Below are 22,102 nucleotides of genomic sequence, written 5' to 3' on the forward strand. Positions count from 1 at the left end.
ACTGGCTAGGACAGTATTCGTAAATCCTGTCCACAAGCCCTGGCGGACCCACCGGTACCGACCGGCCGCCGTGTCATCCACAGCCTATAAGCGTCGCTGGATGTGGATATGGAGGGGCATGTGGACAGCGCACCACTCACCAAGCCGTATGTCAGTTTCCGAGAGCCGAACGGCTACTTCTCAATCAAGTTGTCTCACAACGGCTGAGTACACTCTGCTGACCGACAGCGCTCGGCAGACCGGATGGTCACCCATTCGAGTGCTAGCCCAGCACGGCAGCGCTTAACTTCGGTGATCTGACGGGAGGAGTGTATTCGGTGAGCAATATTTGGGAACACAAGATCTGCACAAACGGCGATATTGCGAAAGTTGGCCCTAACTGCGATGAGAACTTAAGGTTTGTGGGTTGGTGTTTGAGTTCCAAGTGCTGGATTGGTATCCTTGCTGCGTTTTTGTACAAAGAAAAGAATGGCAGGTTACTAATATGGTCATTGCATTTTTCACATTACAGCTAAGATTTTGAATTTTTATTACAAAATAAAAAACAGATTGGCAGATCCGCACTGGCGAGGGCTGCTGCAGGTTGTCCGTGGAGGGATGGAAACTGCCTGAGGTGTTCTCCAGCGTAAGTCATCTATCTGTCTTCTCACCTGAAACATTGAGACCAAAACTTAGGAGATATGTATAGGAAAAATATACATCAGTACACAGTTGTTGGTCAAACATGTATTTCTTTGCCATTACTTAGCATAAAGATTGGAAAAAAATTGTCCGGTCGTAGTGGCCGAGTGGTTCTAGGCGCTACAGTTTGGAACCGCGCGACCGCTAGGGTCGCAGGTTCCAATCCTGCCTTGGGCATGGTCGTGTATGATGTTCTTAGTTAGGTTTAAGCAGTTCTAGATTCTAGGGGACTGATGATCTCAGAAGTTAAGTCCCTTAGTGCTCAGAACCATTTGAACCATTTGTTGATAGTGACCGGGCCAAATATCTCACGAAATAAGCATCAAACGAAAAAACTACAAAGAAACGAAACTCGTCTAGCTTGAAGGCACTATGGTTGGAGGATGTGAGAGGGCCCATAGCTTAACTTGCACCATACAGGTATTTAGGCGTGTTGCTCATCATCAATAGCATCTGATATAGAGGATAAAAGATAGGCATGCACATATTCACGACGATAATATGATGAATTTTGCATAGACTAAAGTAGAAACATAAGATTATGTAGATAGTGTGCACGTGTACAACAATGTATTTGTCAAGTATAAAATCTTTGAAAGCTGTTATCTTTGCCTTAAAGTAAATTTGTAGCAGTATAGTGAAACAACAGAAAAGTAAGTCCTACAGAAACGGGAACTCGAAAACAGTAATAACAAAAACTATGATCATACAAGATGGGAGAGTAAAATGCTCATTCCCATCTCTGAATTTTTAAGTAACTGATCATTGAGCTTGGTCACTGTGCACATTAAAAAAACCATCACACTGAGATCAACAGCTTAGGAATACAATAGATTGTATTTAGGCCTATCATTTGTGGGTCGCCCAACCTTGGAAAAGTCGCGTGACAGTAATGGATGGTTCAAATGTCTCTTAGCACTAAGGGACTTAACTGCTGAGGTCATCAGTCCCCTAAAACTTAGAACTACTTAAACCTAACTAACCTAAGGACATCACACACATCCATGCCCGAGGCAGAATTCGAACCTGCGACCGTAGCAGCAGCGCGGTTCCGGACTGAAGCGCCTTTGAATTAGTATGTGCTGACAAACATTTCGTTAATGTGTGCTCGAAATGAGCTTTTTTTTTCGTGAACCTTCAACGACTATTCAGCTTGTGGATTCTGCTACCGTTCTCGTAATGCTCTCACTGCAACTGTACTCATTTAACAAGATCATTTCTGTGTATCGTCTTTAGCTATCTTAGGACCTCTTTCCGTTTATTTGAGATGTATATTCTTAAATAAACATAAATAAACATCTTTCGACATAATTCTCTGTCGTCTACATCAATTACAGATGTTAGAATAGAACTAATTTTCTAATAATTCACTTATCTTTTATTTATTATGTCTGTTTATTTTGTTAACTCGCTATTCTAGCCTATGCATAAGCTATTTGACTGTAGGATCACAGCTAAAGATTACTGTTTGCAGCCAGTTTAGTTGCTGTGTAGGAAAGCAGACTGTACCGCTGGACGCTACGTCATTAACAAGCTATTCCCTTTCAAACAGAGCCGTACATAGCCCAGTTACGTACGGTATGAGCAACATTAGTTAAAGTCGCAACTTGTTTGCTGGTATGGGATTCTGGCAAGAGGAGCTACATCTTAGCAGAAAACCGTCGGGGAACGTCGCACTGGGGACGCACCTTCCTAGACTGAAAAATGCGAAGTTTTGCTACCAGACACATGTTGTAAGTAGGCTGTTTAGGTTTTTTATATTGGTAACGCCACGTAGCGCTCTGTATGAAAAATCACTGGCTGTGCTGTGTGCAGTCTGTGGCTGGTTGGCATTCTTGTAATACTCGCCATTGTAGTGTTGGGCAGCTGGATGTTAACAGCCCGTAGCGTTGCGCAGTTGCAGATGAGCCGCCAGCAGTGGTGGATGTGCAGAGAGAGATGGCGGAGTTTTGAAATTTGTAAGAATGGATGTCATGAACTGCTATATATATTATGACTTTTGAACACTATTAAGGTAAATACATTGTTTGTTCTCTATTAAAAACTTTCATTTGCTAACTAATCCCTATCAGTAGTTAGTGCCTTCCGTAGTTTGAATCTTTTATTTAGCTGGCAGTAGTGGCGCTCGCTGTATTGCAGTAGTTCAAGTAACGAAGATTTTTGGTGAGGTAAGCGATTTGTGAAACGTATAGGTTAATGTTAGTCAGGACCATTTTTTTGCAGGGATTTTTGAAAGTCAGATTGCGTTGTGCCAAAAATACTGTGTGTCAGTTTAAGCACAGTCATGTATAATTTTCCTAAGGGGACGTTTCAATGTCCACTACGCTCTATAAAAGAACCACGAAGTTGTGGCAGAAAAACGAACAGTATCGCATAGTGATATGTGACAGTCGTGTCACATCTTTATGATGATTAAAAATGATGTGGATCAAGGAAACATAGAAAGTACATAGTGACTGAGTGCCACAGATATATCTAGGTATGGCCTCAGGTACTATGAGACTCTCTTCCCTGAGCTGGAGTTCGATGTCTTATAACTCCAATAGCAGTGTCAGATACGAACAGTAAGTGTGGCCATTTGTCGTTAAACAGTTATAACAAGTACAAACGCTCATCTGTGTACTGACAAGGTAACGGACTCTATCCTGATCATGTTGGCGTCGTTATGTACTGCGTTATAATTAGATTTTAAATATTCACGGAGTTCTATGTATCCTAGATCCCTAAAATTGTTAACCATCATAAAGGTTTTATACCTAACGGACACACAGTTTGATTAACACGTGCAGAGTGTGCAAGTAATGATTCTACTTTATTGTATATCAAATGTTCTTACATTACAGACACACATAAGCCTTTTCTCCTCTGTAACAAATGGAGGGACTGTACACCCAAATACTGACCTGGCAGTAAATATTTTTCAGGTGCAGATCGTGGTGTACAACATGCTATCCTTTCTCAAAAAGGGAGTTCCTGTTAGATGACGATTAGTTTTGCTTTCGGCAAGATAAAGGCATACGGAGGCAGTTCTGATATTGCACAATTGATTATGGCAGCAAGACAAAAAAAATCAAGATGTAATATTTCCCGACACTTTAGTACAACAACTCCACTAAAAATGACGTGCATTGGGGCGATCATCAATGTGGTGTTTCAATTAAACAGCTTCTTTTCGTAATACACAGGTATAAATTCTAAAACCTCCATTATTGTACGATTATATGATAGCGGAACCAACACTGGTAGCAGTTACTTCTGTAAAATATCTGGGAGTATGAATGCGGAACGATCTTAAGTGGAATGATCATATAAAATTAATTGTTGGTAAGGCGGCTGACAGGTTCAGATTCATTGGGAGAGTCCTTAGAAAATGTAGTCCATCAACAAAGGAGGTGGCTTACAAAACACTCGTTCGACCTATACTTGAGTATTGCTCATCTGTGTGTGATCCGTACCATGTCGGTTTGCCGGAGGAGATAGAGAAGATCCAAAGAAGAGCGGCGCGTTTCGTCACAGGGTTATTTGGTAACCGTGATAGCGTTACGGAGATGTTTAGCAACCTCAAGTGGCAGACTCTGCAAGAGAGGCGCTCTGCATCGCGGTGTAGCTTGCTGTCCAGGTTTCGAGAGGGTGCGTATCTGGATGAGGTATCGAATATATTGCTTCCCCCTACTTACATCTCCCGAGAAGATCACGAATGTAAAATTAGAGAGATTCGAGTGCGCACGGAGGCTTTCCGGCAGTCGTTCTTCCCGCGAACCATACGCGACTGGAACAGGAAAGGGAGGTAATGACAGTGGCAAGTAAAGTGCCGTCCGCCACACACCGTTGGGTGGCTTGCGGAGTATAAATGTAGATGTAGATGTAGAAAACTCAGGGTATCAGCTTCGCTGTATGCTTAATCACTGATAACTTAAATTCTGTGCTGCATTATCGAAAAATGTATTTTAATATACAGGGTGTATCTAAAAAGCATCATCAGGCATATTTTATTTGTTGTTTCGGCAGATACTTGCAATTTCGTTTCTGTAATGTGTAGGTGCAGTCGGCTCAAACAAATTCTGCTCAATCACTTACACGGGACAACCAACTAAAAGCCTTCGCTTCTTTCCCATTATAAAGTAAATTATTTTTAAAGCGGGATTTGACGTGACCGCTGGATAGAGTGGTCCTAAATTAGTCGATTGCGATATTTATTTCATAGCTGTGTATCAACAGGGGCAGTAAAACATGAAGAATAGACAGTACGCCAGTAGCAACTGAGCAGCGTTGCAGCATGGCAGCAGCATCGGCACAGGCCAGGGCGGCGCTGAAAATGAGTATTGGTAATTCTTCGTGTCTTACTGTGGCTGTCGATACCCACAGATAAAACGAATATCACACAAGACTAATCTGGGTCGAGTTTATCGAATGGCCACGCAAAACTCCACGTTAAAAATAATTTTGTTCTTCACAGGAAACAAATGACGCATTTCGCAGGCACCGAGGGGTGCATGAAAGACATTATGAGCAGTATTTGTTTCAAGCCAGTTACACACAGGAAACTCGAAATTGCCGAAACATCAGAGAAAAGGCACCTGACGATTCTTGGCAGAGACCGCCGGTATGGTTTGTGTCGGCTCTGCTTGAGAGGCTTTAACCAGCACCCGCGCCTCCTCTCTTAGTATTTCGAACTAGATAAAGCATTTGACAACATGAAATCGTTGCAAAATTTTTTGTTGTTGGAGAGGAATTGGTATAAAACTACGAGGAAAGACGAATAATAGTACGTTCAAGACCAAAGAGGTAACAATAATATTAGAAGACAAAGAGTTACTTGGCAGTTTAGTTTGGCTGTGTCGACTGATAATGTCTGATTCCAGCCAAGCGGCACTTTTGGTGGCAGGTAGTTGAGAACGGGAGTTTGACGCTGACATTAGTTGCAAAGAACCAAAGATAAAGAGTGAAAGGGAACTTACGATTCCGGGCCTCGTCTATGATTCGTCACATTATGACGTTCTACTATGTGACGTCATGGCAGGGCGGCGTATTTGAAATAAGGCGTGTTAGAGAATGGCATTTGATAGTATGTAGTGGAGCTCTTGAGCGTTGAATTTCAATGCCTCGTGTTGTTATTAGTGAGTACTAACGGCAGACAGCGTTGAGTGCTTCGTTTTCTTGCTTGGCATTATTAGTAGTAGTTAAGGATACTGTGGGCGATGATGTGGCTAGCATCGTTAAGTCTTTGCAGCAGAGTGGATTGCTGTCCAAATTTTTAAACTGTCAAAAGTGCCAAGTGTGTGGCAACGACATGAATTTGCTTCCACTTGGACCAGCGACGACGGTGTCGAGAGGATAACTGTCGGCGATCGATTCGTCGTGGTTGCTGATACGAGAAATCTGCACTGGCAATTGTAATGCCACATTCTGACACAGAGACATGCAATACTTTAAAGTCTGCGCCAAAGATTAAACTGAGAGGAATGTTCACATTGGATTCTCTTTTGTTTCATACTCCAAGAAGAAGTTAAGATACACTTCCCGATTGTTACCTTGTAGGGGATGGATGTAATTTTGGGTGTGTGCTGAAAGGCAGCCATCTTTTTAGTATTTATGGTTTGTGCGACGAGCAGAGCAAGTCTTATCGTCTTGTGAATAAAAAAATAGTGAAAGGTACGTACGTATCTAATTTTTACGAAACATTATTTAAAGCGACGGCCGGCTGGTGTGGCCATGCGGTTGTAGGCGCTTCAGTCTGGAACCGCGCTGCTGCTACGGTCGCAGGTTCGAATCCTGCCTCGGGCATGGATGTGTGTGATGTCCTTAGGTTAGTTAGGTTTAAGTAGTTCTAAGTTCTAGGGGACTGATGACCACAGATGTTAAGTCCCATAGTGCTCATAGCCATATGAACCATTTTTAAAGCGACGTACCATTGTAGTCCATTGTTTCCACCGTCTTAGTGAAGGAAACCGATACCGACTTAGATAGATACACACGGTCAACAATGAGAAGAACATCAATGGCGACTAATGAATTAATATTGTGGCAGAAGGACTAATTGTACCTTTAAGGCGAGAACTCTGATTAAATCAGCAATGACGTAGAATTCAAAAATGTTATTAATCGGAATTGTAAATTATATTACAGGCAAATTTCATGCAGCACTGTATTTGTCCGCATTCAAGCCGGTCAATACAGTCCGTAAAAAAGCCTTTCAAAAATTCTAAAGTTCCATATAAAAAAAATCAATAAATTTGATTTTTTTATTTATTTCGCACACAATCCAGGATACAGTTTTGGTGAGCTGTTATTTCATCTTGCTATCCCGGACATTGTTCTACCTACATAGGGGTGTGTGAGAAAAATAATGAGACTGGCAACAGTGCAGGTGGTCTGGCAACACTGTGTTGTTCCGCTTGTGTAGACCGGTGTGTTCTTTCCTTCCAGATGCTCAGTCCAACTCCGTATAGTCATAACGCGATTTTTGACAGGAAATAGCTTACTGTCTTCTTCGTCGAGTTAAGATGTTTGTTACTCCATCACGCTGAAGCAGGTGGACGGATTTAGGTGTACGCTGAATCAACGCATAGGCCGTTTTATCCCCAAAAGAAAATCACTGCTTCCGTGTGATGGGAACCAGCGATTGGGTTAATCAAGAGTAAATCGAGCAAACGTATAGTAGTGATGACCACGGCGAACAGAGCCACCACACCGACGTCATCTCAGACACCGTCGATTCTGCTCCGCCGCGCGACCCTGGCGTGGGGCGCGGACGGCGGAAGGAGCGCGCCTCGGGCGGAGGGTATTTAAATCGGCCCAGCCGCGATGCCTTACCGAGCGGACTGCAGTGAGGAAGCTGAGGGTGTGGCGGATCGCCGGGCGGCAGAGCCTGCTCTGTCGGCGGCCCCATCCGGCCCGCCAACGGCAACAATCCAGCAGACGCCCCTGGACGACGATGAGATGGTACGCAGCACGGACCAGCGTGGTCATTAAGCGACCTCAGCTTCGGCGGAGGTAGCGAGTGGCGCGGCGGTCGGCCGCTCGGCGGGGCTGGCCCCGACGGCGGTCACAAACCGCCGCCCACCTACGACCGGCCGGTCCAGACGGATGGGCGTTACCGAGAGAGGCAGACGCGCAATTTCGGCGGATGGGGGCGTGCCCCGGCACGCCTTTGCCCGCGTTCTCGATGTTGGTGGCCCGCCGGCCGTACTATCGGCCACACGCGCGCCACAGCAGATCGATCAACAGACGCGAGCCGCAGCAGTGACGGCTCCGACTTCTGATGATACCACTACCATGGAGACATGGGGACCCCGCCCACACGCCGGAAGCGGAAAGGCAACTCGCCTCCCGGATGGGCCTCATCCCAGGCGCCAAACCACCTCCGGAGTCTATGAACGTGGTAAACGGCCAGCTGACGCGACCGCGGAAGCCGGCACCAAAAGGTCGTCCACCAGCTCGTCTAGTAGCTCTCCCACGCTCCCAGCGGAAGGGATCCAGGACCCTTCCCTCGACAGCAGTCGGCGATGCACACCGGCAACCGGTTCTCTGGCCTCTCCAATGATGCCAGTGTGCGCATGGACAACCAACAGCAGCAGCGGCAGAAGAAAAAGTCGCCCCCGCCACCTCCCGTGGTTATCAAGTGCACCGGCGACTTCAGGTAATTCAGGGGAAAAGTAAAATCCGTGGTCAAAGGAAACGTGACGTTTCGAGTCGCAGGGCGCGACTTGAACCGCGTCATCATCAAGACCGCCGAAGACTACCGTGGGGTCATGGACCTCGCAGAGAGGGAGGGGCTGCACAGCTTCACCTACTCCTCGGAGCCGCTGAAGGCCCTCAAAGTCGTCTCCCGTAAGCTCCCATTCAGTATGGATCCTGGATACTTGCGGGAGCTGCTCGAGGACCTGGGCTTCCCGATACGCGCCACAGCGCGTATTAAGTCCCCCAGGGACTTTTCCGACATGCCGCTATTTATGGCGGTTCGCGATGACACCGTCGAGAACCGCAAAATATTCCAGCTGACGCACGTGGCCGATGCCGGCGTCACCGTGGAGAAGCTGCGCAGAAGACGCGGTCCACCGCAGTGCTTCAATTGCCAAGGCCTGGACCATGTGGCGTCCCGCGGACGGACGCGCCCACTTGCTGCCATTGCGGCGAAAAGCATGTGGCTTGTTACCGCGGCTGCACTGCCTTCCGGCGCGCCGCATCAAGAAGAGGTCAGCCGGCGCGTTCCGCGCGGGTGCAATCAGGAAGGGGCTACGCATCCGCTGCCACCGACAAGGCACCCGCCAAATCAGTTGAGCAGCGCCCTGCCGCCCCCGCTGACGTCCAGGGGAGCCACATACACAGACTCTTCTACCTTACGGGTCTGCCCTGACCCGTGCAGGAGCAGGCTAAGCAGTCGACTGCTATTCCTGCGTAAACCTTACATTTCGGAGGGACTACCTCTCTTCGTGGATTGGCCTCTGGTTTGTTTCTTTCTGGATGGGGATGTCCTGTCTCTATTGCGGAGGTTTTCACTCCCGCAGCAGGTCAGGCCAGCGTGTTGTTGGCCTGTGGTGTGCAGGATGGCCCAGATCCCTGATGAGCCGGTTGTCGGACCGTTCGGCCCGCTCATAGAAGGCCCGCGCCGATTGCTTGAAGCGGTCGCGGAGGAGGGGTATTCCGGTGTGCTCGTGTAGCCGAGCGGTCGAGTATAGCCTCGGCAGGCGCAGAGCGAGCTTGAGCGCCCTGTTCTGCACCCTCTGCAGCTTGCTGATGTGTGTTTCGGCCGCGTTGCCCCACACCACGGCCGCGTATTCCAGCACTGGACGTACCAGCGCCAGGTACAGCGTGATGCCGTGGTGAGGCGGCAGCGCAGACGAGGGATTGAGCAGAGGGTACAGGACGCGTAGGCGCCCTATTGCTCTGCCCCTGACGTCCTCGATGTGCGGCTTCCATGTCAGCTTGTGGTCCAGTGTGACACCCAGGTAGCGGCCAGTCTTGCTCCATGGGACGGGGCTGCCCATGACGGTGACTGGCGGAAGATCGGGCGGCAGGGGTCGTCTCGTGAACACCACCGCCTGGCTCTTCGCCGCGTTTTGCTTGAGGCGCCACTTGGTCGACCAGGCGCCAAGGGCCTCGCAACCTCGTTGGAGAAGACGGCGCATCTCGACCGCCTTCATGCTCCGCACGAACAGCGCAGTGTCGTCAGCATATAGTGCCAACTTCACCGGCGTCACGCGCGGAGCGTCGGCGGTGTATAGGGAGTACAGTAGGGGCCCAAGAACGGACCCCTGCGGCACTCCAGCACGGATGTATCGATGGGTGGATGACCCGTCGTCCAGCCTGGTCATCCACCCATCGGAGCCTGCGCCACCGGCGGTACTCGTGCGCGGGCGCGGACCGCCGAGGGAGCACCCTACGCCAGCCAGGGTCGTCCGCCGGCGCGGACGGCGGAGGGAGCGCCCTACCCGCGAGCCAGCAGCCGCACAGCCCGCTGTTCGAGCCCAGGAGGCAGCACCCTCTCCCCGCACTGACTTTACATCCGCAGTGAGCGTCGCTGATGAAGTCAGAGTCTTGAGGGAGGACTTCAAGCTTATCCTGCACCAACTCCCGCAGATGATCGCGTCCGCAGTGCAGTCGGCCGCCCAGGCCACCACCACACCAGCTGTTACCACACCCAAACATGGATAGACACATCCAGGGTCTAACCGTTTGCGTGTGGAACGCGAACAGCATACGTTCCCAAGCGGGAGAATTCCGCCAGCTTCTGCCAGACGAACACGTCACAGAAACTTGGCTGAAGCCGGGCGTGGATGTGCGGGCGGCAAACTACCTCTGCTACCGCACCGACCGGGCCACCCACGGCGGCGGAACGGCGGTGTACGTTAGGACGTCGCTGCGCCTCCACCAGGTGCAACTCCCGGTGACGCCAACCCTGGAGACGACCGGCGTCGTGGTTAACACCTCCGTGAGCCACATTCGTGGCGGCCTACCGGCAGCCGTCAGGACACCTCCTCCGGGGACATCGAGACGCTGCTGTCGATGCGCGGGAACCTGTTCATCGGCGGCGATCTCAATGCAAAACACCCGGAGCGGAACTCCAGGGTCACCACCATCAGCGGCAGACGGCTGCTCCGCGTCGTTAACGACCACGACGCTGTGGTGCTGGGTCCCTTCGACCCGACGCACTACCCGACGCGCGGCCGTCCCGACGTGCTCGACATCGCGATTGTGAAAGGGGCAGCACACAACGCGATCGCGACCACTCGCTGTGCCCTACCTTCCGATCAGCTGCCAGTGATCTTCGACCTGGACACAGACGGTATGGCGCCTCCTGAGCACCGCAGCGTCTGCCTCAATAGCGACTGGGCGCACTGGTGGAGGCGGTCGCAGCAACACCTGACCCTGACGAGGAGGGGGTGGGTGCAGCACTAGCAGCATTCACCCACTACACACTTGCGGCGGCAGATGCAGCAGCGCCGCGAGGACCGCGGAAGGCGAAGGACAACTCGAAGCAGCTTCCGCCGGATATCTTGGCATTGATCCGGGAGAAGAACCGGGTTTTTCGTGAGTGGCATATCACGAGAAACCCTGCCAGCAAGCGGCTGCTAAACCGCTTGCGCCGAGAGATGTCGGCCGCCACCGTAATCGGGACTGGGCTGGCAAAATAGCCACACTCAGGATCGGTGACGGAAGCGCCTGGGCCGTGACCAGGAGCTTTCTGCGCAAGGGGCAGCGCATCCCGCCGCTACAAGTTGGTCGTGACGTCGCCGCAGAGCCGGACATGAAGGCCAGCGTGCTCGCGGACACCTTCGCCGAGAACTTCACCACTGTGGACAACGTGGTCGATGAAGATACGATCCAGGAGGTGCAGGAGCGTCTTCCGCTGTACCTGACCCATCAGGAGGCGGACGACGTCATTGAACCAACCGCTGCAGAAGAAGTGCAACACCACCTCGACTTCCTACAACCCAGGAAGGCAGGGGGATGCGACAGGATCGACAACGCACTGCTGAAGAAGCTGCCACCGGAAGCAGTGCGTGTTGTTGCAGCGATCTTCAACGCCATCCTCCGCACAGGCGCCTGCCCAGATGCGTGGAAATACGCAGAGGTGGTCGCCATTCCGAAGGCTGGCAAGGACCCCAGCCCGATAAACCTACTGCCCTCCCTCTCGAAGACCTTCGAGAGGATATTCGCCAAACGGCTACAGCGCCACGTCAGAGAAGAAGGCCTGCTTCCTGACGAGCAGTTTGGTTTCCGCAGTGGGCATTCAACGCAGCACCAACTACTGCGACTGGTGGAGCAGGCGATGGGGGCCGTGGAGCGACGCGAGTACCTTGGGGCGGTACTCCTCGACGTCTCCAAGGCCTTTGATTGCGTGTGGCACGACGGCCTCCTGTATAAGCTGCTGGTACAGGGGGTACCCGTGTCGCACGTCCGCCTTCTCCAGTCATACCTGCGACGGTGCACGTTCCATGTGCGTGCCGACGGTGGCGTGTCAACGGCGCGCCACATACGTGCGGGAGTGCCGCAGGGGTCCGTCCTTGGACCCCTGCTGTACTCCCTCTTCACTGCCGACGACCCGAAGACGACGCCGAGGGTTCATCTGGCGCTCTACGCCGATCACACCGCGCTGTACACATGAGCGCGCAGCTGATGTGCCGCCGCCTGCAGCTCGCCTGCAACGAGATTGGAGCCTGGGCCACCAAATGGCGGCTCAAGTTCAACGCCGGGAAGAGCCAGGCGGTGGTGTTCACGCGCTGCCGCATTCCCGACGCGCTGCAGCAAGTACGGATAATGGGAGGCCCCATCCAGTGGTCGCGTACTGGAAAGTACCTCGGCGTCACCATGGATCGACGCCTGACCTGGGGACCACACATCAGGGAGCTGAGGGGCCGAGCGCTTGGACGGATGCGCTCGCTCTACCCCCGCCTCAACCCCACGACGACACTGCCCCCCCACTGCGGCCTCACGCACTAATCAGGCCAGTGCTGGAGTACGCGGCTGTGGTGTGCGGAAATGCCGCCGACACGCATATTCAGACGCTGCAACGAGTGCAGAACAAAGCCCTTCGGCTGGCGCTCCACCTACCAAGGGGCTACGACACTCGTATGCTCCACGACATCGCGGGAGTTCCGTTGTTGAAGCGTCGCTTCCGCGCGCTCGCAACGAACTTGTACGAGTCGGCGAGGACGTCCGGGAACCCGCTGGTCAGGGGACTGGGAAACCAGATCCACTGGCGTCCAGCGACCAGATGGCCGGACCGGTTGCTGGAATAATTTCCATGCAGCCAGAGTGGATCACCAGCATTCGTGGCTGCGAGATGACAATCAACAACGAGAGGACCATTGAAATAACATGAGATCCACGACGCAGGAACAGCAGTTAATCTGCTTAACCTGCTGAAAACCGTGCAATGAATTGCACGTTAGTCACGCAGTAGTAGTAGACCGAACCCAGTTCCCTCTCAGCAACCATAGCGTACGGATCTCCGTGCCGGCACGTTCACAGGAGCTCAGTCCGTCAGTTCACCAGATGATGGCGACATGTTTGATCGCCGAAATATTGTGCCCGTTGGACACTGTAGACCGGCAGCACACCCGTGGATATTTTGATTATGTGACTACTGTTCACGTGGGATGCATAACGCGACTAAAAAGTCATCCATGAAAGAAAAATGTGAAATGAATAGCGCAGAGATTAGTACGTACAGAAATCTAGGACAGCAGGGAGATTATCGATCACTATAAACGAGACTAAAGGACACACGTTAAAAGTAGCAGGTATTCATCTGCGCACACCATGTTTTTCGCAGAGACGGAATCACGTTGGCTGCTCACGTGTATTGTGATCCAGAAATCTCTACAGATAGGCAGAGAAAAACAAGACTCTGAACAGAGAGGACTGCAGAAGATTCTGGTTCTTCATACACACAGAGACAATTATATCTTTGTTGTCTTTTCTGTACAGACAGGCGTGAGATTATTTACTCCGTTTCCTGGTACATTTTGTAATTCGTAGCTGGGTCGCGTAAATATTTTTTCTTCACACAAACGAGTGTGTTGTGAGCGGCGACATGTTTTCTGTCAGTTTGTCCCACTGTCGCAAAGTTTGGTGTGTGTGTGTGTGTGTGTGTGTGTGTGTGTGTGTGTGTGTGTGTGTGTGTGAGTGAATGTGTGTGTGTGTGTGTGTGTGTGTGTGTGTGTGTGTGTGTGTGTGCTTTTTTTTTCAGATGCCCGGTTTGCTGGGCCGTAGGTCGGTCGCACCTCAGTGCCTCCAGAGAACTTTTTTGATGGCGCATACGCGTGGATAGTGAGTTTTGGCGTTAATATTTCTTCATGAATAACCGCTTAACCGCCGGTAACACGGCGGAGCGCAGCTAGAAATGGACATGGTTCCCCACCTTCTTAATGACGTCACAGGTCAGAGCTGATGCCAGGTATCTCATGTTTCAGTACTACCAACGCAATGTACAGGGTGGCAGCTCAAAAATGGAGCCGGCCGCGGTGACAGAGCGGTTCTAGGCGCTTCAGTCCGGAAGTGCGCGACCGCTACGGTCGCAGGCTCGAATCCTGCCTCGGACATGGATGTGTGTGACGTCCTTAGGCTAGTTAGGTTTAAGTAGTTCTAAGTTGTAGGGGACTGATGACCTCAGATGTTCAGTCCCATAGTGCTCAGAGCCTTTTGAACCATTTGACCCTGTGATCACGAACAACAAGCAAAAGAAAAAGCAAAGTGCGGCTGTGGAACGTCTGTTTCCAAAACACGTGGAGAACAGAGGAGTGGGGCTAAGATGGTTCAAATGGCTCTGAGCACTATGGGACTTAACATCCTAGGTCATCAGTCCCCTAGAACTTAGAACTATTTAAACCTAACTAACCTAAGGACATCACAAACAACCATGCCCGAGGCAGGATCTGAACCTGCGACCGTAGCAGTCCCGCGGTTCCGCGTTGCAGCGCCTAGAACCGCACGGTCACCGCGGCCGGCTAGTGGGGCTAAGACTGCACCGTATGGCGCTCCTGGGAGGTTGGGTTGGGTTGTTTGGAGGAGGAGACCAGACAGCGAGGTCATCGGTCTGATCGGATTAGGGAAGGATGGGGAAGGAAGTCGGCCGTGCCGTTTCAAAGGAGCCATCCCGGCATTTGCCTGGAGCGATTTAGGGAAATCACGGAAAACATAAATCAGGATAACCGGACGCGGATCTGAACCGTCGTCCTCCCGAATGCGAGTCCAGTGTGATAAACACTGCGCCAACTCGCTCGGTCACTCCCGAGAGGGCGAGTGTTTATGCAGCTGTCACCAGACACTGAGCCGTGTAAATCACTGTAGCATTTACAGCAGGCGGATGCCGCCTGGACTTACCTTGCTCTCACCTGGGAACTCCGTATGCTGGGGGTTGGCCGTAGGACGAGGGAGGCGGCCCGTAGGACGACGGCGGTGGAGCATACGTTGTCGGAGGCGGCCCGTAAGACGAGTGGGGCGGTCCGTAAGACGATGGAGGTGGCGCGTGCGTCACTGGTGGTGGGCCGTAGGATGACGGGGGCGGGCCATACGACGGTGGAGGTGGAGGAGGTTCCGTGAACACTTCTTCGTGCGGTGGAGGCCCGTACGACGACTCCGGTGGCGGTGGCGGTGCATAAGGCGCCTCTGGGGGCGGCGGAGCTTCAGTCTCCGGAGGTAATGTCTCTGGCGGCGAAGTCGTCGTCGTCGTGGTCGTTGGGGGCGGCCCGTACGGCGGAGGCGGCCCGTAGACCGGGGGTGGGCCGTAAGCACGGGGCGGGGCGTAGACCGGGGGCGGCGGTCGGTAGACCGGCCTCGGAGGGTAGTATATCGTCCTGTGTGACAGACGAGAGCACTCGTATATACAGCATCCTGTGTTTCGGTACACATCTTAGCTATGGCCACCCTGAAGTTTACTACACTACTGGCCATTAAAATTGCTACACCAAGAAGAAATGCAGATGATAAACGGGTGTTCATTGGACAAACATATCATACTAGAACTGACATGTGATTACATGTTCACACACTTTGGGTGCATAGATCCTGGGAAATCAGTACCCAGAACAACCACCTCTGGCCGTAATGACGGCCTTGATACGCCTGGGCATTGAGTCAAACAGAGCTTAGATGGCGTGTACAGGTACAGATGCCCATGCAGCTTCAACACGATACCACAGTTCCTCAAGACTAGTGACTGGGGTATTGTGACGAGCCAGTTGCTCGCCCACCATTCACCAGACGTTTTCAATTGGTGAGAGATCAGGAGAATGTGCTGGCCAGGGCAGCAGTCGAACATTTTCTGTATCCAGAAAGGCGCGTACAGGACCTACAACATGGGGTCGTGCATTATCCTGCTGAAATGTAGGGTTTCGCAGGGTATCCCATGAAGGGTACAGCCACGGGTCGTAACACATCTGAAATGTAACATCTACTGTTCAAAGTGCCGTCAATGCGAACAAGAGGTGACCGAGACGTATAACCAATGGCACCCCACACCATCACGCCAGACGATACGCCAGTATGGTGATGACGAATACACGCTACCAATGTGCGTTCACCGCGATGTTGCCAAACACGGTGCGACCGTCATGATGCTGTAAACAGAACCTGGACTCATCCGAAAAAATGACGTTTTGCCATTCGTGCACCCAGGTTCATCGTTGAGTACACCATCGCAGGCGCTCCTGTCTGTTCTGCAGCGTCAAGGGTAACCGCAGCCATGGTCTCCGAGCTGATAGTCCATGCTGCTGCTAAGGTCGTCGAACTGTTCGTGCAGATTGTTGTTGTCTTGCAAACGTCCCCACCTGTTGTCTCAGGGATCGAGACGTGGCCGCACGATCCGTTACAGGTATGCGGATAAGAAACGAGGTCGTTGGGATCCAGCACAGCGTTTCGTTACCCTCCTGAACCCACCGATTCCATATTCTGCTAACAGTCATTGGATCTCGACCACCGCGAGCAGCAATATCGCCATACGATTAACCGCAATCGCGATAGGCTACAATCCGACCTTTATCAAAGTCGGAAACGTGATGGTACGCATTTATCACCCTTACACGAAGCTTCACAACAACGTTTCACCAGTCAACGCCGGTCAACTGCTGTTTGTGTATGAGAAATTGGTTGGAAACTTTCCTCATGTCAGCACGTTGTAGGTGTCGCCATCGGCGCCAACCGTGTGTGAATGCTCTGAAAAGCTAATCATTTGCATATCACAGCATCTTCGCCCTGTCGGTTAAATTTCGCGTCATCTTCGTGGTGTAGCAATTTTAATGGCCAGTAGTGTATATAGAGGAAAAGTATAGATGCTCAAGTTTGCGGATGACATAGCTGCAATAGCTTCAGATGAAAGAAATCGCCATATAATCTCACGAGCTAAAGACATAGCATTGAGGTATTAGCATAAAACGGAAATTAATTCGAATAACGAATACTCGTCTCCTCCAAGGAATCAGAGTAACGCAACTTCAAAATTAGAGAAAATAGAGATAAAAGAAACTAGGCCATACAGATATTTAGGAAATAAGGTTACTGAAGACGGAAGCAGCAAAGAAGACATAAAAAACAGACTTAAAAAAAATGTTGATAAATAAAAAAAAAATAGTGACCGAATTCTCTCGAGCTTCTAGCTGCATTGAATGGTTCAAAATACACGAGTTCTCGGCCGAGGACTCCTTGACCATTGGCAAGTGGTGACTGTCTTTTGATTGCCGTTACCGTCCCTATACAGTGTGTCATTAACTATTGCCACCTAGAATAGCTCCGACAATTTGATAGGAGCTGAAAAGTTCGCGGGACAAATCTTGCATGGGACAACGGGTGCCGTAACATGATGTTCGTTGTTTGTTACATCGTGGGGTCGCGTCAGAGATATGAAGGTCAACTTTTTTTTCTTTTTAAATGGGATGCCATAGTTTGGTACTTATTTTCTGATAGCGGCTATCGAGACGAATCCAATGACGTGTAACAGTGAGGTCAAAAGCGTGGCGACAACGTCCATTTACAGAAGGTGTTCGAATTGATGACCATTGGTATCAATGCAGTGCTGCAATCTTCTTATCATGAACCGAGTGGTATTCCTTATCACATCGGCACTTACCACAGCACATACTCTGACAATTCTCGCTCGCATATCTTCATGTGTAGTTGGAACGTCTTTATAAACAATGGTCTTTTACGAATCCCTACAAGAAAAAATCCAGAGGCGTCAAGTCTGGCGAACTAGCCGGCCATGACAGATCTCCTTCGCGTCCAATCCAACGATTTGGGAAATGTCTCTGCAATCATTGCTAACCCTCAGCGAAAAATGTGCCGCACACCTATCGCGTTGATGCCACATTCTGTTCCTTGTTCCTAAAGGTATTTCTTCCAATAACAGACCTAATGTTTCTTGAGGAATCTGGTGTACTACCTACCATTAAGATTTCCTTCGATGAAACAAGGGTTTATAATTCTGTCCTCCAGAATCGCACACCATAGATTCACCGACCACGGTTTTTGGTGTACAGCTTTCCGCAGCCAACATGGATTTTCAGTTGCCCAATAATGCATGTTATTCGAATTAACATTTCCATGGTTCGTGAATGTAGCCTCGTCAGTAAATAAAATCAAATTAATAAATGCGTTATTCCTCTGTATCTGAAGTTGAGCCCATTGGCAGATTTCAGTGTACGCATACAACCGTACCAGTTAATTCTTGCTGGAGACCGATGTGGTAAGGATGATATTTATGACGATGCAGAACAGGAATAACACTACTCTGGCTGATGTCAGATTCCCTTGCCATATGACGCGAACTAACACAAGGATCTCGAATCACAGCGGCAGAGTACCATTTCTGTTTCCTCGCTAGTAACTTTCCATTGCCGGATACGTTTCCGATGCGTTAAAGATCCAGTTGTTTTCAATCTATCACACAAATATATTAATGTACGACGTGTACGGTACGTTGAGGATATCTTTCAACGTAAAAGTCTCTAGCTCTCACTGAATTTCGTTGGCATTCTCCGTAAATGAGAAGCATATCGACTTGTTCTTCGAAGTAATGCATCATTCAGATGCACTTGATTCGACGATACTAGTTTTGTGTTAGCAGAAGAGCCAACACCGTGTTACGAGTGGAGGCCGAAGTGCATGCGTTTTAGCTCACGCAGGCTGGCGTGAGGAGGGAAGAATTATACTGACGTGAGGTCTGGAACACGACAAGCAATGAGAATTCAGAAAGCGGACATAATTAGTTTGATACTTAACTTTAATCCCTTAATGATAAACGTCGCTCTTGACGGTACATCATTCACAATATTATCTGTTCAGAATACTTTCTTGAAGAATATGCCGCCTTGCTAGGTCGTAGCAAATGACGTAGCTGAAGGCTATGCTAAACTGCCGTCTCTGCAGATGAGAGCGTATGTAGACAGTGAACCGTCGCTAGCAAAGTCGGTTGTACAACTGGGGCGAGTGCTAGGGAGTCTCTCTAGACTAGACCTGCCGTGTGGCGGCGCTCGGTCTGCAATCACTGACAGTGGCGACACGTGGGTCCGACGTATGCTAACGGACCGCGGCCGATTTAAAGGCTACCACCTAACAAGTGTGGTGTCTGGCGGTGACACCACAACTAGCCCTACCGTTCCTATCAGTGTTGTATTGCGAAACCGTCGAATGTGGTTTACATGTCAATGACATGTTACATGGATACGCCGTATTCGGAGAATATTTGCACGACTCAATGTGCGAAAGGGAATTGTCAGAGCATGTGCTTCGATAAGTGCCGAAGTGATAAGGAATATCACTCAATCTATGATAAGAATATTGCAGCACTGCACTTATACCAATGGTCATCACTTCGAACACTTTCTGTAAATGGACCTTCTTGACCTTCGTTGAGCTTCAAAGACCTTACTGCTACACATCACTGGATTCGTCTCGATAGCCGCTATCAGAAAATAAGTGCCATACTATAGCATCCCATTTCAAAAACCAAAACTGACCTTCATATCTCTGACGCGACACCACCTTAAACAAACACCGAACATCATATTATGGCTTCCGCTGTCCCATGCAACATTTGTCCCCGAACTTTGTAGCTCTTATCATACTATCGGAATTATTCTAGGTGGCAATAGTTAGTGGCTCATCCTGTATAGCCGATACAAGCGCGCTACCTTCCGTGACGTCACTGGTGCTCGCTCTAGCGACGTATAAGGCGTGTTTTCGTTTCGCACCCACTTCAACCTGATGGCCAGATCGGAAGCCTTGCTTAAAGGCAGGTCGCCGCTTTTATTGATGATGTTGTCACAAATTTTTATCTAGACTGCTTCTTTTATTACCTTATCGCAGAAACTATTAGTCCATATAGCAACAGATGTGCCTTGGGATGCAATACGATGCTTTCATACCGCATATTTCTCAGGGTACCGAAGGCGGAATCATATGGCAGGCACTTAAATGTGATTTGCGGAGTATTGATGTAGATGTAGAGGTAGGTGTAGGTGTAGATGTAACGCGTTCTACGCAGCGCTGTTCAATAGCGAGAATACGCACAGTCTGTCTGACATGAAACTGTCAACACCCGCACAGTATTTTCTATGCTCATGGTATTCTGTGGTCTACATCGCCTTTCACAGACCGAATTTTTGTTGGCTCTGTGAAGAGCGAATCGATTTTATGCCTCTTCGGGAGCCAGCTAATGTTTCCTGGTATTGAGCCACAGAACGGCAAGAGAGGAAATACACTACCGGCCATTAAAATTGCTACACCAAGAAGAAATGCAGATGATAAACGGGTATGCATTGGACAAATATACTAGAACTGACGTGTGATTACATTTTCACGCAATTTGGCTGCATAGATCCTGAGAAATCAATACCCAGAACAACCACCTCTAGCCGTAATAACGAGGTTGGCCGGTGGGTACACCATCGCAGGCACTCCTGTCTGTGATGCTGCGTCAAGGGTAACCGCAGCCGTGGTCTCCGAGCTGATAGTCCATGCTACTGGAACGTCGTCGAACTGTTCGTGCAGATGGTTGAAGATGCCTATCATCTCAACTGCTAGTTATACAAGGCCGTTGGGATCCAGCTCGGCGTTCCGTATTACCCTCCTGAACCCACCGATTCCATTTTCTGCTAACAGTCATTTGATATCGACCAACGCGAGCAGCAATGTCGCGATACGATAAACAACAATCGCAATAGGCTACAATCCGACCTTTATCAAAGTCGGAAACGTGATAGGACGCATTTTTCCTCCTTACACGAGGCATCACAACAACGTTTCACGAGGCAACGCCGGTCGACTGCTGTTTGTCTATAAGAAATCGGTTGGAAACTTTCCTCATGTCAGCATGTTGTAGGTGTCGCCACCGGCGCCAACCTTGTGTGAATGCTGTGAAAAGCTAATCATTTGCATATCACATCATCTTCTTCCTTTGGTTAAATTTCGGTCTGTAGCACGTCGTGGTGTAGCACTTCTAATGGCCAGTAATGTATTTTGAGGTGTCTGAGGTATGGTGCTCGAGACACGTACCACATGACTACTGCGCCTTATGCAGAGGACTCACCGAACCGAGGTAATTTATGATGTTCAAACACAGCATATGTTCCAAAATCCACCTGCAGAGTGACGTTAGTCATTTCGGCCTGTAATTCTGTGGATTACTCATATTCACTTTCTTGGGCATTGGTGCGTGCGGTTGTAAATGATTTCTAAGTGTGGAGGTGGTGGTGGTGGTTAGTGTTTAACGTCCCGTCGACAATGAGGTCATTAGAGACGGAGCGCAAGCTCGGGTTAGGGAAGGATTGGCAAGGAAATCGGCCGTGCCCTTTCAAAGGAACCATCCCGGCATTTGCCTGAAGCGATTTAGGGAAATCACGGAAAACCTAAATCAGGATGGCCGGAGACGGGATTGAACCGTCGTCCTCCCGTCCAGTGTGCTAACCACTGCGCCACCTAGCTCGGTGGTTAAGTGTGGAGATATTATACCAGCTAACTCTGAAAGGAACCGAACTGATATACACTCTCGTCCAGAGGCGTTGCCTTAACTCATTTAAGCAGTTTCCCTACATCGAAGATATCTACTTCCAAATTACTCATGTTGACACCAGCTCTTGATTCGAATTCGGCAATATTTACTTCGTCTTCGAGAAGGAATTTCGGAAAACAGCATTTAGTAATTCAGCATCAGTAGCAATATCATCAATAACTTTACTATTGCTATTGCGCAGTGAAGATATGTCTTGCAGTTTGCGTACTTTACATACCACCAGAATCTCCTGGGGTTTTCTGCCAGATTGCGAGGCCTAATTTCGTTGTGGACAATATTAAACGCATCTCGCACAAGATCGCACTAAATTTCGAAGATTCTGTAAAACTTGGCCAATCTCTTACGCGTTTTTTTTTTTTTTTAAATTTGGCACGCTTTTTCCGTTACTTCTGCAAAAGCGGTCTGAACTGT

At 49.7% G+C, this 22,102-nt stretch overlaps 2 protein-coding genes across 2 annotated transcripts in view; one reads left to right on the plus strand and one right to left on the minus strand.

Annotated features, from left to right (window-relative positions):
• Positions 1-22,102, plus strand: part of LOC126293234 (homeobox protein rough-like) — a 360,457-nt gene that overhangs the window by 199,227 nt on the left and 139,128 nt on the right. The gene's annotated exons all lie outside the window — the stretch shown is intronic.
• LOC126293656 (uncharacterized) overlaps positions 14,986-22,102 on the minus strand; it is a 54,416-nt gene continuing 47,299 nt past the window's right edge. Inside the window, exon 3 of the mRNA XM_049986941.1 lies at positions 14,986-15,482. Coding sequence (XP_049842898.1) covers positions 15,017-15,482 — 466 coding nt within the window. The 3' untranslated portion in view covers positions 14,986-15,016. The remainder of the gene's footprint in view (positions 15,483-22,102) is intronic.

The sequence above is a fragment of the Schistocerca gregaria genome, chromosome 10, assembly GCF_023897955.1.
Source record: "Schistocerca gregaria isolate iqSchGreg1 chromosome 10, iqSchGreg1.2, whole genome shotgun sequence".
In the NCBI taxonomy this organism is placed as follows: domain Eukaryota; kingdom Metazoa; phylum Arthropoda; class Insecta; order Orthoptera; family Acrididae; genus Schistocerca; species Schistocerca gregaria.